Source organism: Rhinolophus sinicus, linkage group LG04, assembly GCF_036562045.2.
Source record: "Rhinolophus sinicus isolate RSC01 linkage group LG04, ASM3656204v1, whole genome shotgun sequence".
Classification (NCBI taxonomy): Eukaryota; Metazoa; Chordata; class Mammalia; order Chiroptera; family Rhinolophidae; genus Rhinolophus; species Rhinolophus sinicus.
In genome coordinates this window covers 174,413,916-174,433,573 of record NC_133754.1, presented here as the reverse complement: position 1 = coordinate 174,433,573, position 19,658 = coordinate 174,413,916, and the positions used below count along the sequence as shown (strand labels likewise).

General features: G+C 41.7%; 1 protein-coding gene across 1 annotated transcript; it reads right to left on the bottom strand.

Moving 5' to 3' along the window:
- Positions 1-28: 28 nt before the first annotated feature.
- TLR4 (toll like receptor 4) lies at positions 29-14,473 on the bottom strand. The gene is made up of 3 exons (XM_019731195.2): positions 14,097-14,473; positions 9,882-10,048; positions 29-6,031 (listed from the first exon to the last, which is right to left on the bottom strand). Exons 1-3 carry the CDS (start codon positions 14,187-14,189, stop codon positions 3,748-3,750), a joined length of 2,544 nt encoding a protein of 847 aa, XP_019586754.2. The 5' UTR covers positions 14,190-14,473; the 3' UTR covers positions 29-3,747.
- Between the last annotated feature and the right edge of the window lie 5,185 nt (positions 14,474-19,658).

Genomic DNA, 19,658 nt, shown 5'->3' with positions numbered 1-19,658 from the left:
CGCGTTGTTAGTGAGAGACAAGCTCAAATTGGCAGCTGACTGGTTTTGATTTAATTACATAGTGAGATAGTTTCTTAAGAGCATACAACACAATCCTTTCTCCTAAACGTGGGTTTAATTTCCAACAAAACACTTCTCCTATAAACAACATGTCGTTTCTAAACCCTTATTGCCATTCCCAGAATTGCTCGCAGCCTTTCAGAAACCCATTATTTTATAATTATAATCAAGACTATTAGGACAGGACAATTTGTGCCCAAAAGCCCATTTACACTCAGAATTGTCACTTAGTACTGTCACAGGGAGGTATCATCTCTATTTCTGTAGAATACGTGGAGAATAGCAGACACTGCCATTTAAACTTTCACTTTCTACATGGCACGGGAGTTACTGACCTTGTCTACATTATTCTCCAGACACTCCACTGACTACCCCTGGAAAAACAACCCAGGGCATGAAGGCAGCTGTGATGTGGAAAGAATGCTGCCCTGGGTATCAGGCTGATTTGATTTCACACCCTAATTCTCTCCCTTCCATTGGGCAGTTCACTCTTTGCACCTCAGTGTCTTCATCTGAGAAATGACACAGTTACCAGTACTTGCCCATTTCATTGTAACAATTAAATGAATTAATATACAGATTAGAACAGTAACAGGCATGTGCCAAAAGCTTAGCAAATATTATTGTGATTAATCCATATAAGCTGTGAGACCTTGGACAAGTTACTCATCCTCTCTGGGCATCTATTTCCACCTCATTAAGATAAGGAGAGTGGTACCTAACTCACAAGGTAATGGCAACAATTAGATGAGCACACACGGTGCTCAGTGACTTTGATTCCCTTTGGTCACCCACTTATTCCACGGCTTTCACTTTGAGTTGAAAACACTTGATGTCCATAACATTTAGAATCCAGAGTATCTGATCTTATTCCCGCCATTTGAAGAACGCTTAGCGTTTGGAACTTCCCCCATAACTCTTGTATTCAATCAGGCTGACCGGAGAAAGACACAGCAACCTAAGCATGTTGTTTACAAGAAGCCCATCATCTACTGGGCCTGATTTATCCATTGTTACAAATCTTTAGTCACATGTGTCTTTGATTTGCTTTTGTCCTGGCTCTTAGGGTTGTAACCATAATATTGATAATTGACAATAGTAGACATTCTCTTTGGTGAATGTCAATCAAAATCACGATGGTGGAGAACTGGCTGAGAAATTCCATGTGGAGCTAACAGGAATGAGAGAAAGCCGTGGAAGCCAGGAGCCCCTCAGGGGATGTGTGGTCTGTGACTTGGGCACCTTGTCTGGAAAGCCCAGAAGACAACATTTCCTGTAGAGATGGTTCTTTGTTGGCTCGTCCATTCTTCACCTCAACAGATGTGGTCTGTCTGCCATGTGTGGGCCGTTGAGCTCAGAGCTGAAGAAGCAAAAGATGAGCAGACATGCTCTCTGCCCTCACAGAGCTCTTGTCATTCTTCTGAATTCATGTAAGATCCTCTAGGAACCTGTTGCTGATTTGTAGAAAGCTTATATAATCCAGAAGGAGGTTGGGGTTCTGAAAATACCATGAGTGGAGGCGAAGTCAAAAGGAAATTGTAGAATTACAGTTACAGTGGGCTCGCCGGTTGGGAAAACAGCAATTGCTAAAATGTTGTTCGCGGAAAGACCACTCCGTGTTTTTCCCTCCACCACCTTTATAAAGCCCCAGAGGATTACTCACCCATACAAATCGCGTTCCTTGAATTGAACATATTTTAAATACTCCATTTTCTAATGGGTACTAATGCTGATATTACTAGTGCCCGTCTCATAGGCATGGTGTGTGAATTTAATTAGAATAGGACCTAAAAATAGCCATTAAAGATCAAACTTATAAGGGGGAAGCCTTCTTCCCCTTCTGCAAAGTAACTGTACTATGCCAAGAGCAACCTTCTCTCCGAAAAATGCATGAAACCTGTCTCAATTTCCACTGCATGCTGTTGCTTCACACTCAAAGCTGGCAAGAGGAGAAGTGAAACCCTGACAGCAATGTGTGGTTGACACCAGTCAAGCATTTTTCACTGGACGATGAATCACCAGACAAATGGGTATGCATATGTATATATATATGTTATATGTACCAAATGAGTTATTTATACCAGATTTCTTTCCATGAAGGCCTGGAGGGAGATTCAAATGTAGTGTGCATACATACTAAGTTTAACCAGTTAGAGCTGAAAAATCTGGACAAAGAACAAAACCGGAAAGACAGACACTGAGAAGCAGCATAGTGTTGACCTGTTCTAACTCCAAAGAGGCCCCCTGGTGTTTTGGATTTTGTGGCTTTGCAGAAAGCCAACACTCACCTTCACTGCCGTTCGTACATGCCTTGGGCTTCACTTCTCTGAGAGTCTAGTTCACTCAAATAGAAAATAGGGTAAAGTACTGCTCTGTAAAGCTGTTGTAAGTATTTTCCAAATGTCCTCATTGCTTTCTTTGATTTCACCATTCTTGGGGAAGCTGGGTGAGTGTCCTTTTCTGAGAACTCCCCTTTACCTTGACACACATTGACCTCAGAGACATTGTTTACTCAGTGATAACATCTATTCTTTGTAAATGCGGTCATGGAAGTGGAATGATACCTAACAGGAAGCAGCAACCTGAGCTCCCCACCTTGAATTGTTTCAAAATCCCCTGAGGGATTCAATGTGCCATCAAACAACACTCATTTGATGCAGAGGGAAGCTTTACTGCAACTCTTCTTATGTGGTCCCCAGCAGCTATATCAGCCCATATGTTTCTGGGATTGACAAGAAGAGCTGACCTCCTGAGGTCATCCCACCTCTTGCCCTTCCTCTGGCCCAAATTGTTCATTATGAGACCGGGAAGTTGGACTTCTTGCCCCCATTACTGTAAGTGCCACATTCAACCAAATTATTTTAATGCTACCTGTATAACAGTCATAACTTACTAGGTAATAAATTTAGAATGACATCAAGTGACAGAATGACAGAGTATATTTTACATATTTGCTTGAAAGATAGTGCTTAATAATGGATATGTCCAGCATGTCTCTAACAACCTTATTTATGATAAAGGTTTATAGAGAAAACATATAAAATGAGAACTGGATTTATAAAAACAAAAAATTATTATCAGGGACTATGAGTTAATAAATAGAACATGCTAAGGAATGACCAGGTTGTTTGTAAATATGTGTTGATCAGGTTTCCTTAGGAATCGGTTGCAAGACTTTAAACCTTGTAAGGAAGCTGACCTAAAGTAGAGCGAGGGTCTGAATCAGGAGCCTCTGCATCATCAAGTAGAATTTCAACTGTATTCAGTAGAAAAGGGAAAAGTGAGCAAAGACCCAGTTCAGTTGAAACTACCATTATGCTTTGTTTTAAGATGGCTAAACTGTAAACTATGAGGTGCTTTCCATTCAAAAGCCTCAGGAGAAGAACTACATCCTTTTCTGATCTGACTGGGGCCAATCTCTTAGTTATAATTCAGTTTTGTGGGGTAAGATTTGAGTTGACTTTTCCTGCCGTGAACTCCTTAGCTGAGTGGCTGAAACATCCACCTGCAGGTTCTGTGTTGTAGCCCAGTATCCATTCCCTCTGCACTGAGGGAACTCCAGGAGATCACCAGTCCTGGGTAGCTTGTGCACCACTGAATCACGTGCCCTTGGACCAAAGCCTGCCACGTTGCAACATTTAATACTTGTCACTGAATAAGCACTGGGTCCAGCTGAGCCAGAAGCACTTAAGGAGGCTTTCCTTCCCAGGTGGGGGTTGTGGCTAAGTGCTGGCTGCTCTTGGCATCCTCAGTTCCTTCTGGACTCCTCGGTTTGCCATCCAGCAAGGCCTTTCTGAGTCGTCTCCAGAAGATGTGCCGCCCCAGCACACTGTCCTCCCACTCCAGGTAAGTGTTCCTGCTGAGAAGGCGATACAGCTCCACCTGCTGCCGGAGCAGAGTCTTCTCCACCTTCTGTAGGACGATGAAAATGATGCCCGCACGACTGCTCAGAAACTGCCAGGTCTGGGCAATCTCATACTCAAAGATACACCATCGGCTCTGGATGAAGTGCTGGGATACGACCACAATAACCTTCCGGCTTTTGTGGAAACCTTCCTGGATGATGTTGGCAGCGATGGCCACCCCAGGAATAAAGTCTCTGTAGTGAAGGCAGAGCCGAAAGGGGGGCACCCCCTCCTCCAGGTTCTTTACCAACTCATTCCTTACCCAGTCCTCATCCTGGCTTGAGTAGATAACAAAGGCATCATACGTACTTTCACCTCTGCCATAACGTTTGCAACCAGCAAGAAGCATCAGGTGGAAATGGAACTTATAGACCAGAACTGCTACCATAGATACCAGTAGTACAGTGAGAACAGACACACTTATGATAGTCTTGTTCATCTGACAGGTGGAATTCCGAAAACTGAGCACAGGCACGCCCTCCATATCTGAAGGGTTCACACACAGCATTTGTTCAGCTCCCACCAAAAGGTTCCTATGGTCCTTGATCCACTGCAGGAAACCCAGGTGTTCACAAACACAAGCGAAGTCGTTCCGAGTGAGATTTAAGGAAGCTAGACTACTTGGAAAAGGAGGTAGCTCTTGCCTCTTAGAGGCCACTATACGGTTAAAACTGCAGTCCAGAACCCGGAGGGCATGAAGAGGTTGATAAGGGAGTGTATCCAAAAACAAGAGGTTATTGTGACTTATATTCAGCAACTGAAGCTTAGGAAGCGAGCCAAATGCCACCTGAGACACCTGTTCCAGTTGACACTTAGACAGGTCCAGGACAGTCAAGCTCTTCATATTTGTGAAGATATCAGGAAGGAAATTGTCCTGAAAAGAATTGCCCGCCATTTTCAAGACCTGGAGGCTGAACAAGCCATCAAAGATGCCATTGAAGATGACATGTGTGTTAGTATAAGAAATGTCGAGGTAAAGGAGGTTTTTGAGTGACAGGAATACTGAAAAGTCACTGGCCTGTTTCAAACTGGAATGCTGGAAATCCAGATGTTCTAGTTGCTCTAAGCCCAAGAAGTTCGAAGACATGGTAATAGCATCATTGAAGCTCAAATCTAAGTGTTTCAGTCTGGTTGTCCCCAAATCACGGTGAGAACAGCAACCCTTGAAAATCAAGCCATTTCTACTGAGATCTAGAAACTCAAGGTTTGGTAGGTTAGCCTCAGTGAAAGGGCTCAGAACTCTGTTGTCAGTGAAAACAAACTTTTTGAGAGAGGCAAGCTCCAGTGTGGGAAAGTATTCAAATTTACTGTTAGCCAATTTTAAATATTGCCATTGGAAATCTTTAGGAAGGCCTTCTAGCTTGTTGAAATACAGACTCACCAGAGAAATTGCAGAAGCATTTGCCAAACAATTTAAAAAGCCAATATCATCCTCTGAGAAGTCATCCAAGAATGTCAGCCGGAATTCTTCAATGGTCAAATTGCACAGTCCCTCCATGGCAGATTTGTGCAAATCTTTTACGACTCGTTCATTTTTGAATTCTCCTAGAAACAATCGATTGATTTTTAAACCAGCCAGGCCTTGAATACAAGTTTTCATTGCATCCGTACTATTAAAATTACTTCTCAAAGTCAGTTCATGGAGCTTAATTTCTTTAAAGGCACTTTGCTGGATGAAGTCTAAAGGGTTCAGGGACAAGTCTACAGAGAGTTTGAATGGGGGCATTTGATGCAGAACTTGCAAGTCATTATGATAAATATTTTGGATCTTGTTATTGGAAAGGTCCAAGTGTTCCAGGTTGGGTAGGTTAGAAAAATATTCAGGTAACTTGAAGGAATTGATAAGATTGTGAGCCACGTTAAGCTTCTTCAAGGTTTCCAGGTGTCCGATGGGGAAGTCCTCTAGAGATGCTAGGTTTGTCTCCACAGCCACCAGGGTCTGTAAACTTGATAGTCCAGAAAAGGCTCCCCTGGCTAAACTCTGGATAGGATTTCCTGTCAATAGCAAGGTGGAGAGATGCTTTAGGCCCTGAAATGCATCATCTTCAATTATCTGAATTTCACACCTATAGGGAAAATGGATACATATTATGTCATAAGTCTGCTCAATAGAAAATCCCAAATGAAAACAACAGCCCCAGTCATCTAGCTCTTCACACACCTTTGACATGCTGTATGATGGATAGGCAAAGACATCAGACAAGGCTGACGATGGCATGAACAAACACGAAACTTCAAGCTTTGGTGTTATCATACTAGCCACAATGACAAACTGTTTTTCCAATCACAGTAGGCACACATGCTAAGCAGACACAGCACATTCATGGGAAGGAAATCAGATAAAGATCAATAATTGTGGCTCATAGAAACTGTATAGCTGATAAAGGATGTAACAGCCTTGGATCAACTTTAGCCATTCCCTGCCACAGGCAAACGTGATCATAGATCTGATTGGTAGAGATGATACAGATAGTTAGTCGTTAGGCATGAGAAATGACTCCTGAATGTCAATTTCAAAGACGTCAGAAATTGCACATCCAGGTCGCAGATATCCTTAATGTTGATAAAATGTTCTCCGTGTATGATAGCTAGATATTTGAAAGTTGTCGTTATCATAGATAAATGTTAGTAACAGGTGATAGGAGTTAGTTTTATGGAAGAAAAGTCTGTCATAAGCGTTTACATCAAAGGAACGGGCTTAGATAAGAGGGATCAAAGCAGGCTTCTCGGAGAACACTTAGACTGAAACCTGAAAGATGGGTCGGGATTAACAAGGAAAGGAAGTGAACAGACTAGCAGATACAAAGCCTCAAGTTAGTTTATGTCAACTTAAAATGAAAAAAAAATTGCCAAAAAAATTAAAAAATAGCCTTGAGTTAGACAGCTCCCATCATACTTGGAGGAGCCCTGAGAAATATCTGTGTCTGGAGTACAGAGAGGGATGGCGAGCGGTGTGAGAAGTGGTTGTGAAGAAAGGACGTTACAACAAGGCCAAGACTTTCAGACCAGAAAAGTAATTTTAATTTTACCCCAAGTGAAATGGAAGCCATGCTTTAGAGAATGTTCATAGATGTGTCCTAGAGACAAGGCTCTTATCCAGCCAACAAACAGTGAGATAGTGGTGAACTCTTGCTAGCATTGCAAGGGCCTGTCAGGTACAGTTTGCAAATGAGTCCTTTCCTAGTCCAACCTGAATGACTTTTGCAGTGTTCCCCACTTGCCTATCCCCTTAAGTTGGCTCATGGGTGTGGGGACAGAGCCGGGAGTGCAGTTTCCAGGCTCTCGGCCTCATGTGGAAAGGTGCTGGCTCAGGTAGTAAATGGCCATCAACTGTGATTGGATGGCCATCAGCTAGTTGGCCGTCAGCTGTAACCAGTAACCACTAATATAACTGCCGTGGCTACGCTAGCAGCAAATGGGGGCTAGCAAGAAGATGGTGGCTGAGATAGCAAGAGCGGATTGCAGTTAGCAAGTGATGTTGGTTGGCAGAGAGAAGTGGACGGCAGATTGCGGATCGTGTGGCTCCTGCTTCCTGTATCTCCAACCCAGCTGCCAGTGAGACTATAGTGGTATGACTCCCCTATCTATGGCTCTGTGGGTGTTCCTTTTTGGCCTCACCATATCCTGCATTCTTATGTGGGGAGCGGGAGGTGAGACCCTGCATGCCACCCTGTATGACAATGGGTAATAAAGGCATTATGAGCCAAGATTTTATTATTGATTGGTGATTGGATAGATGGTAGTGGTGCAGTAGAAAGAACAATGGAAAAGGGGCCAAGGCATCTGGAACCTGGTGTCTCTGCTTGCCTTTTGTATTGTGTGATCTTGAGAAATTGTCTCCCTCTGTGGGCTTCCATTATTACATTTCCTCTAAACGAGGCAGCTAAACTTGGTTATTTTTCAAGTTGCTTTCAGTTATATGATTTTATAGCCCACGATCTTATGTATATGTCACTCTATGTGTCAGGCAAGACTAGAAGAGTCTTGTCGTGTCTCTGTTTCATCAAAGGGTACGTATCATTTTAGAGAAGTAGAGTACTAAGATGAAGAAAATATTTAACTTGGAAGCAGGAGAGGTGAACTTGAATCTCTGGTCTGCTCCCAACAAGCTACATGAACATAGATAAATCACTTAAACTCTTCAAGCCAAGCCTCTGTTTCCTTGTCTTTAAAAATAAATAAATACATAAATAAATAAATAAATAAATAAATAAATAAGTTGATAGGTTTCTAAAGGGGAAAAAAAGGGCTTCCTGGTCTATCACAAAGCATCTGTAGAGAACTAGTTGAATAACTGTATGTGAACGTTATAAAGAATTACGTAGGCAAGGGATATTATTGTACTATTGTTTGCTCTTGCTCTAATTCAGAATCTTCTACTGGCTAACCAGAGGGGAAGCTGGCCTCTCTGCGCATATATTTATGTCATCTGAGGGAAGTTCCTTGGGTATGTGGTGAATCAAAGATGAATTATAATGGGCATTGTTTGATGAGAAACTACTTCTTGTTTAAGAAAAGGGGAGGGTTGGTCTGTCTACCTCAATACGGTTCTTGACAAAATTCTTAGTAAGAAAACAGAAATGTAGACAGTACTGAAATGCTATAATAATAATAATAATAATAGTAATAATACTTTAATCTTATAAAGTCTCCTTTATAAAGTTTTTAATATATATAGCACGTTAACGTTCATTATCACACTTAACCCTGTGGGGTAAATGTCATCACTTCTGCTTCACAGATATTGTAGACTCAGGGAGACGGAGTGACAGGCCTCAGGCCACATGGCTGTACGTATTGGAGGAGGACCTGACTCAGGTCTTCTGGTCCCACAGGGCTCTGGGAGCTATACCACTGCCTTTAAAATGCCCCATTCCTCCTTGTTATATTCTATCAATACCCCAGTTAGAGTATAAAACAGCAGATGCTCACTCTTTTACAGAAATCTCCACTCTCGAAGAGAATTTTCACACTAAGCTGTTAGTTTTTCTTTTACATAATAAAAGACTTTCCATTATAAAAAAGCCTTATATGAAATGTTTCTGTATTTTTCACAAACTGTTACCGGGAATATTCTTTATTCATTATCTAGTCCACTATCTAAATATAGTCCATGATTGTTTAGTCAGGCCCCTAAGGAATTTTAAGATTCAGTTCCCGTCCCCCCGCCCAAATAATGATGATAACTTAAGCTGTCCTAATGAATGATATATTCCTCCATCAGAAAAGAAAATCTTAGTCACTGTTCACTGCCCACAGCAGATGTTTTCCTTTGATCTTGTCATCTTTCTCCTTGGGTGCTTGTATCTTCCTAATTCCCTATCCTCTACTCCAGTTTTAATATTCCAGGCATTATTTGAATCCCACTCAGTTCATGAAATCTGTCTTGACTACCCACTGCAGAGAATTCCCCTTTTCTGAACAGCACAAGATATTGCCTGTAGTTTGTACAGAGCTTATCACCGCCCGTTATGTATCACTATGCTATCTCAGGTTCAAAATCCAAAACCAAAATCAGGTAATATTTTCTGAATGTCTACTATGTTCCCAGCACCACATTCAGGATTTTAACATATTAACTCTTTCAAGGGCACACGAGTATGCCCTCCTTGATAGATGGCATTGCATGTTATACATCAATATACTCTTATTTCATAGCAGAGTGCCCAGCAAGTGGTTGATAATATCCGCTGATGAAAGAGTTTGAGTCAATTGTCTCTCTTGGCTTAAAAGAAAATTAAAAGATAGAACTATCCTTAGAAACTGCCTCCTGTCCAACTGCTCATTTCACAGATTTTTATCTGTGAAACTGAGACCTGGAGATGGGAGGCGGCTTGCCCAAAGATATACAGCAAATAGACATCTGAGAACAATGAACATTTTACCTTGTGCAGTGTCTAAAAGCTTATTCATTACCTGGATAAATCTAGCACCTGCAGTTCTGAGAAGTTGGAGAAGCTATAGCTGCGTACATGCCTCAGGGGGTTAAAGCTCAGGTCCAGTTTCTTGGTTGACGTGGGGATGTTGCTAGGAATTTTGTAGAGACCCAGCTCCATGCACTGGTAAGTAATGTTGGGAACCACCTGCAATGATCATACATGAAATTCAGTGTTACCCTGCGTGCACCTCAACAGACCTGTCCTCTCTCCTAGGCCAGAGTTTGGGAGGCCTCTACTGCAACCACGGGGGCCAGTCAACCTTCTTTTATCCATCCATCCATCCATCCATCCATACATCCATCCATCCACCCATCCACCCATCCATCTTTCTACTCACTTCATACTTATAAAACATCTTACTCTACTTTAACAAGGGAAAGCACCTACCATGTATGCAGTGTTCTAATTTCTATGGTAATGGCAGCATTTAGCAACAGCAATATAGAGTCAAGTGATGAAGAGCTTAGACTTTGGAGTCCAAACACTTGGGATTTCACCCCAGCTCTTCCATGTGATTTAGGGCAAGACTTTTATTTTTCTAAGTATCCCCCCATTGCAGACAGCTCTGGGGAGACGGCCAGTCAAGCTGTCCAGACCTCCCTTAGTCATAGCCCAGTTTTTGCCTGTTGTGTTTGTTCCCTTGGCTTATTGACCTAGGATCAGGTAATACAGAAATGGGGAAACAAATCCTTGGAGTGCATGTACGCCGGGGTGGAACCTAGTAAATAACGTCAAGCACTTTGTACTAACTTAGTTCCTGTGTTGGTTTCTATTATACGTCCCCAAATTCTTTGTAAGCCCTTGTTCTCTAATCTCCCATTTAATTTCTAAATTCTCTGATTATTTTAGTCTTGCTTAAGCCAGCAAATTTTGGCTTTCTGTTGTTTAATATTGTATCAATAGAATCTGTTAAAAGGATTAAACGAGATAAGGTATTTAAAGGGATTATCTTAAAGCCTATACAGTGTAATTGATCAATAGATGTTAACATTTATTATTATGAGTTGATATTAATCTCTTACTATATGCCAGCATATTTCTTATGTGTTATATATTTCAATTTAATCTTCCAAATATTTTTTTTAAAGAATTCAAAGAGATAAAATAATATAAAATCCCACAGGCCATACATTCAGGCCCTCACTTCATTTACATGTCTGCTTAAATGTTACCCTGTTTTTCAGTATGTGTGCTGCCGTAGTGAGCACAACGCTACCCGTTTTTTAAATTAAAAATGTTTTTGTTTTGTTTTGTGTTTTTCAATTATAGTTGGCATTCAATATTATATTAGTTTCAGGTGTGCAGCATAGTGTTTATACATTTATAGAACTTATGCAGTGATCATCCCGATAAGTCTAGTACCCATCTGACACCATACAGCGTTATTACAATATTATTGACTCTCTTCCCTACGCTGTGCTTTATTTGCATTCCCGTGACTGTTACCCTTAGTAAGAGCCTCACTGACTCACAGACGGTGCTGTCTAATAGAGGATGGTGCCATGCACGCTTCCTTTATCCTCTTTCACAGGATGCATCCCCATCAAACATGATGCTGTCTGTGTGAGGGTTCTGTGTGTGTTGTTCATCTCCCTCCCTAGATTGTAGCTTGGATGGTCTCACTCTCTGCTATGTCTCCAGCACTCAGAATAGAGCTGGGCAGATAGATGGTCGATACTTAATAAAGATTTGTGGAATAAATAGATGAATAACTGATTGAATGGAGGTTTGTTTCAATCCAGATAGTAGGCACTTTCTGTTTAGTGTTTTGGGCAGTACAAAGACCAGCGAGATATAGCTCCAGATGTCAGTGAGCTCACAATCCAGAGCAAGGGTTAAGGCAGGAGCATAACTCACACTACTGAAAAGAGCCATAAATATATTTCCTGTGGTTCAGGAAAGGTGGAGATCGGTTCTGGAACCCGGGATGGTAAACGGCTTTTAAGAAAGAGATTTTTTAAGGTGGGTCTTGAAGGATGCACAAGATTTGGATACATGGAAAGAGGAAAAAGATGAGTGTGAGTAAGAAGGAGTGCAAAACTAGTTTAGATTGGCTGGCATACGGAGGGAGTGGTGAAACCCTAAGCCAGAGGGAAGCCAGAGAAGGAGAGGCCTCATACTTTGTCCTATGACAATATTTTTAATTGTTTGACATATATAAATTGAGCAACTACTATGTGCTAGGCACTGAGATACAGTGATAAAAAGACTAACAATGATCTTGCCCTCTTACAGATCCATTTCAAAGGGAAAGACAATGAACTATGTATATATAGTGATGTGCTATAAAAATAAAGCAGCGTAAAAGATTAGGGGCAAATATGACGATGGGGGTGGCAGTGAGTTGCTCTATATGAGGTGATCAAGGAAGACTTCTGGAGGAGGTGATATTTAAGCAGAGATCTGAATCTTAAGTGAGGGATGAAAATATTTCATCAAATATAAAATATCAAAATATCTCATTAAGCCATGAAAATATCTAGGACAAGGCTACTGAGCATGAGAAATGTGGATAATCTAAACTGCAGTGTATGGTTTATGTACACACACACACACACACACACACACACACACACACACATACATTTAAGCCATAGTACCAAAGAAGGAGTCTAAAATATCTTATTAATAATTTTGTAAATATTACATTTTGAATAATATTTCAAATATACTAGGTTAAATAAAAATGTTATTGAAATTAAATTCACCTGTTTCTTTTTATTTTTAATGTGTCTACTAGAAAATGTATCTACTAGAAAATGTGTCTACTGTTTAGTTAAAACTTAGTTAAATGTAGTTACTTCAATTTATTATTGAAGTTTAAATATCGTGTGGGGAAAGCATTATAGCTAGAGGAAATAGCCGGTACAAAAGTCCTGCCCTAGGAAACAGTTCTGATAGCTGTGGAGCATTATTATGTTTTGAAAGAGGGTGATTTGTTAGAACCGAGCCTCAGGTTAAAACACAACAACAAACACAAACGTGCAGAGTGGATTAGAGGAAGGGCGATATGGAGTCAGGAGACCAGTCACTATCCAAGAGTCCAGGCCAGGGGAACAGAGCACTTGCCCTAGATTGACACTGAGGGGGACGGGCAGACTTTGGAGACTGGGACATGAGGAAACGGAGGGGCCAGCAGCGGGTGTGTTTTTATCGAGGGGTGACATTGATTGAAGGATCTCTCTTCATTAATCTTAAAGCAGGGCAGTTACAGAGAGAAGGAAAAGGACTAGGGCTGTGGGCAGGGAATCGGAGGAAGAGAGGTCCCTGAAGTAACAACTCCATCTCTGTTCTATGTGAAAGTCCACTATTCCCTTCCTGAAATTCGCTCAATTTCAGAATTCAGGTGGGTTACATTTTTGTTGAGTTTCTGACCCTGCCACACCCTAAATCCCAGGACATTCTCTTGGATCTTTGGTTCTATCGTGGGCTTCCAAAGCAATTGTGAAGTCCATGCAGGGGAAAAACAAAAAGAGATCCATCATGAATGAGATTACAAACCAGATGTTTGGTGTTTCACAAAGAAAGAAACTATTGCATTAACTGACATTTTATGTCATTCTTTTTTTGTTTTTCCCCTCCTCTCTGTATTTTCCTCTGTCTTTTTCTATTTCTCTGTCTCTGTCTCTCTCTCTCTCTTTTTTTCTCCAGTCTCTTTTCTTTTCATCCTCTGGATAGAACTATGACTAGATTCAGAAGTCTGGACTACTCTTAGAAAGTTCTTTCTATTAAGAGGCAAGAAAACATCTTTTTGCTGAGATTCAAAGGGGCAAAGTGACTGCTTGAAGCTGAGTGCACAGACAACCGGTGGAAAGGAATGACAGGAAGCAGGCTTTTCACAAACTCTCTATTGAAGTAGATATTATTATAATTCTTTTATAGATGTGAGAACCAGTCTCAGAGAGGTTTGATAACTTTTTCAAGGTCACACAGCCCAGAAGCCTAAGAAGAGTGATTTTAAGCGGGTCTATGGAACCTAAAGTCCTACATGTAACGCGGTCCCATGGGCTGCCCGTTAGTGCCTGGTAACCACGAATTATTTGTCCCTGTGGCTTCTCAAGGCTTTAAGGTAATTTGACCCTATTTTGCAAACAAAGCTAACCAAAGCCAGCAGTGGGAAGCTGTGGGCAGAGGGAAGTTTTTCAGAAGCAAAACAAAGCACACAGGCAATGAACTCACCCCGAACACATACCTGCACACAAGGATCCCAGCTCTCGGGTCTCAGGCAGGAGAGGAAGGCCATGGCTGGGATCAGAGTCCCAGCCAGGCGAGTGGGAGGCATCATCCCGGCATTTTCTGGGACTAGAAATGCACCTGTGAGAGCATGCCAGGCTGTAACCGCCTGTCGGGCAGACTCTGAGGCACTGCTGTCCTCTTCCTCTTGCTTGCTCCAGTGCCCCAGGGCAATTACTGTATTCAAAGCAGAGCTGGGTTAAGGGGCAAGAGAGGAAGTGAAAGTGGCAAGCTTCGCATTCTGGACTTTTGTTTCTCTAATAATTACCTCCCCTTTCTCAGGAGGGGAAGTTAGAAGAAGAAGAAGAAGAAAATGTCTGCATACCAGTGGCTGGAGTCACCACAGGAGGAAGCTGGCTTTTATCCCAGTAAATCATATGACCTCAGTGTTAGTGAACTTAGGGAAATAATCTGATTGGTCACTCTGTGTAACTATCTAGGATGATGGTTTTCCAGTATTGCTTTAGTTGTGGAAACTTAGGGTTCTAGGAGTTTCCTAGGGCTGTCATAACAAAGTACCACAAAGTGGGTGGTTTCAACAACAGAAATTTATTTTTTCACAAAGATCCAGAGGCCGAAAATCTGAGATCAAAGTGTCAGTAGGTTTTATTTCTTTTCAGGCTGCTCCTTGGCTTGTAGGCCCCCATCTTCTCCGTCTGCCTCGTGTGTCTGTATCCTAATCCCCTTAAAAGGACAGCAGTCATACGGGATTAAGGCCCACCCATATGACTTCATTTTACCTTAATTTCCTTTTTAAAGACCCTGTCTCAAAATACAGTCACATTCTGAGGTGCTGGGGTTAGGTCATCCGCATCCATAGTTCCATCCATCCTTGTAAAATCATGGGAAGAAACTCATATTTATGAAACTGATTAAAAATAAAGTTCCAGTGAAACACAGTTTGAAAAGTACAGGAATAGTAGGAAAAGATTGAGATGAAAAATCAAAGATACTGAAATTCAAATTCAGGCTGGGTGATTTAATTTATGCCTGGTGCCATTGGTCCAGTCACTTAAACTACTGAGCCTTCATTTCTGGTCTGAACAATGGAATAATAGCTTTAATAACAATGGAAGCTGGCACATATGAGATTCATAGAAATAAAGCCATGTGACAGTAGTCAAATGATATAAGCCACTGAGCCTTAATTTTCTGGTCTTTAAAATGGAGAGAACCACATTTGTCTTGCATGATCGAATTGAATTAATTTACATCAAACGCCTAGTTTAGAGCATGGTTCCTCTGTATGTATATTCCATACGTTGGTAGCTATAGTGATAATTAAAAATCTGAATAAAATGGGGATAATACTATGTACCTCAAAGGATTGTCACAGGACTAAATACACTGGTATTTGTGAAGCTCTTAGGACAGTATCGGCAATGCTGCAAGTGTTCCTGTTAAATAAGAACATAGTATAAAAGGGGGATATTACTGGTATGGTACCTAGATAGTGCAATCAAGACGTTGTGCAGGCACCACAGATCCAACATACACGGAATCACGTTGTGAGGGAGCATGTGATAGGGACTGAGAGCAAACGCTTGCAGACTTCTTTAACACGGCTCTAAAATTAAGCCAAAAATAGGCCCCCTGTCAAAACTGTGCTCTGACTATTGGGACTATGTCAAGGTCTTAGCCAAGTGCCTGGCACATAGTAGGTGCTCAATAAAGTTTAGTTCCCTGGAGTGTTAACAGCATGCCACTGCTACACACTCACCCAAAATGGATATCTCCTTGGCTTCCACATTTCTCTCATCAAATGTGAATTAACTATATTTTGTTATTTTTTCCTGTATTCTTGATGCTCTGGCAGGGGGTCTTGCTGAGGATAGAGTGCCCCTCCCAGGGCTAGCCAATTCTTAGAGATAGCCGATGATTTGCCCTGGGCTCACCTTTCGTATGCAAACTAACCAATCCAAAGCCCATTGCTGAACCCCCTCTTCTGTCAGGCTTTTATACTTTAGGAGGCTGTGTTCTTTTGCCCTTATCATCACCAGGCCAGCTACCAGACAACTAGCGAAAGCCCCAGCACCCCAGAGCCTGCTAAAATTATTCAAACTAGCCAATCTCAAGCCTGCTTCCCCTGCCTTTGCTCGCCTTTCCCTCAGAAACCACAGTACAGGATTCTGCCTATGTTTTGCCCTCGCTCCTTCTGCCTCCCGACGAACCCTGGTGCTTCCCCATGTGGCCCTGCATGGGTTGGTATGCCCCCTCCTCTTGGGAACTGTGAGCAACACACTGTCTTTTCAATGACAGTCTTCCTGATCTGTTGGTCTTCCCACACCTGAGTAATAAAGCCTACATTTTAAAACAAAACACCCTACCAAGTCCTAGAAATTTTATCTACAAAATAATTCGGAATTTTCCATCTATTGGACAATTGTCCAATAATAATTGTCCAATTATTATTACACCCCTGGGCCTAGATTAGTGCAATACCAGACTTACCTCTTCTAATGTAGCAACTCTGTGAATCCATCCTTTACCCTGAAATCAAAGCAATATTTCTAAAATTGCAAATAGAATTACCACATGCCATGTTAATAGTATTCTGAGGCTGTGAATTACTCAGACCTTGAGGTTCTTGCTCCCCTATCTACACACACACACATGCACACACACCACTCCACGTCCTGAGAAGAGTAAATGTGTGTTATTTCAGCAAGACATAGCTAGACCTGTTATTAGGACACAGCACTTAAATAAATAGAGTAATATAAGATCATCTTCCTGTCATTGGAGAGAAAACCCTTTAATGGTCAAGATGAGGCCTGACAGAAAAGGTTCAAGATGGTCTTCTAGACTATGTTTCATGAGATGTTAATACATGTTACGTACAGAACTCTTCCTGGAAAATTCTATCTGTGACTAGAGAATTCATGACAGTCCCTTGTAACGGTGCTTCCCGTTCATGGGATTACCACTGACCTTCATCAAAGATGTCTCGGTTCTGTGTGCCTCTTCCAAAAGACAGGCTACATATCAAACACAAAAGAGAAATTATTCCCTCGGTTAGCAAATCTTACTTGCTTTAGTTGATGGACACAGCTCTGATTGCAGTGTTACCATGAAGTAAGACGTGGTGATTAGCTACCATCCTGGGCCCATAATTTTCACTGTAGCACAGTAATAATTACACCTGGGGCACAGTACTAGAGACTTGGCCAAGTGCGTGGGAAGTAACTTGGTTTTCCACCCCCTTCCTGTGCAGCCAGGTCAACTCAGGACCTGTAGTCACTCAGGCAGTGGAGGAATCCACTCTTCACCAGCATTCTGGAAGACGTGTTCAATATTATTTGGCACGTACTGAGTATTCAGTAAGAAATAATGAAAGAACAATGCTGACCTGTGTTAGGTTAAGCTAAGTGCTGGACCAACCTCCAAATTGTAGTTACTTAACAGAACAAAAATGTATTTCTTGCTCATGAAATTCTCAATGAGGATATTCCTGGTTGGAGGTATTCCAAGAATGATTCCTGGATCCAGGCTCCTTTTATTTCATTATGCCGAATCTGATTCCATCCAATAGTTATGCTTCCATATTCAGCATGCAGCCTCCAAGTTTTCTCCAGATTTTGAGAAGAGTGTGGTGAAGACCCATAGATACTAACTACCTTTGTTCAGAAGTGACATGTATCATTTGTGCTCTCACTTCATTGGCCTAAACTAGTCCCAAGGCCATACCCAGTTGCAAGGGCTCTCTTTCTCCTGAGCTTTATGCCTCTTACCCTCACCCAAAACTCACACACACACACACACCGTCACTGATGGTACTGCCCCACAGCACCAGTTATATTCTATACTAGGAAAGGAAACACAAACCTTTGTTGTTCAGTGGGTTATCTGTGCTACATCTTTAGCATCCTGTAATATCTATTTCAAGGTGATTAAAAGAAAATTGCAAGTGAACAATAACAACATAGTCTAGCGTAGAGAAGAAAGGTCCCTGTAGTTTAGCATATTTAAGAACTGAATCTGATTCTAACCAACAATTTTAAGTTTCACATTTTTCACATGTAACATCTCTCAAATCATAACGTGTCTCATAGACAACATATTACAATTATATTTGGCCGTGTTTTTTTTTTCTTTCATAGTGGCAAATGAAGTACTGATACATCTTACAATCAATGGTATGTTATAGTCAATGAAGAACAGCTTGTTAGTAAGAGGATAAAGAAACATAGGCTTTGTTCAAGTAAATAAAGGAAACAAATGGTGAAACAGAGAATAAAGAGATTTGTTTCCCAAGGTCACCTTAGAAAATGTACTAGACTGGTGTGTATTTTGCATCTACAAAAGGAAATATAGTGCTCAGTGTTTCCTAACATTTTTGACCCGTGTACCTCTCTTTTTTCCATGGATACCCATTATCAGTTGTATTCATTAATGTCCCAGGGACCAGCATTCCAGTGACCTGTAGTATAGAGGTGCTGCTCTGAAGTGGAGGCGGAAAGGGTATTCTCCTCGCTCTAGGTGACCCAAATGTCCTATCTCTAGGGCTGGGTCCTCATGTTAAGTTCTGCCCTGTACATCTCAACGTTTTTCTCCCTAATACTTCTGCTACCGGGGGCAAGTGAATGCACCCCTATAGGGGGATATCAAGGCAAACAGCCTAAGTAATGCCTACCCCTCCCCAGCCTGAAATGTACCTGACACTTCCTGTGTTATTTTAAAATCATGTTGAATTTCCTGTGTCTGTACTGTCTGTCCTTACCAGTAGAATTTACATTCCATGAGGGTAGAGGCTCCATCTGATGTTCACGTCTCAGGGCCATGGGTAGGTGCTCAGTAAATAGGGGATGAACGAATCAATGAGCAGTGTGTCTGAATTTGTTTTCACTATGTAGCTGATATTTTGTAGTAGCGTCGCCTTTCCATACTGAGTCATGTAAATCTCCTATACAAGGTTTAGTGATTCTTCTGGAGCTTCTCTCTACTTTTCTACAAATACTTTCTCTGATGCTTTCCTACTAATCTTCCCTGGGAGTACCTGTGTCCCAGTTCTAAGACACACAGAGAATCAAAGTTATAGCAACTGGATTAGGAGGCAGGTTCTTGTTGCAGGAAACACCATCCTTGTTCCTGGGGAAGAAAACTCCTCTTTTGGTCATCGACCTGAGGCAGAAGCCTGTTCATTGCGGCCAAGAGACTCTTGCCTCCCTACTCCCCCAATTGCCCGGTGATTTTTTGCTTATCCATTCGGACCCTGAGAAAGCATGCTGTAATCGAGTTATATTTAAAATATGTCATTATCCTACTCACTTCCTGGCATTGTTATTTCGTGGCCTGTGAATTATTTTTAACATCACTGAGTTTCTTTGAATATAAAATAGAAATGATCAGAACCAACCAAGAAACCACTGTGGGGGGTCACAGGTGGCCATCTCACTCATGTAGGGGATTATGGGCCGTTGTACAGATTTTGCATCTTCTTGGTACTGGCCCCAGCCCCCCACCCCAGGCAGGCATTGTCACTCTCGCCTCAGTGACCCCATGGCAAGTGCCTGCCATGCTC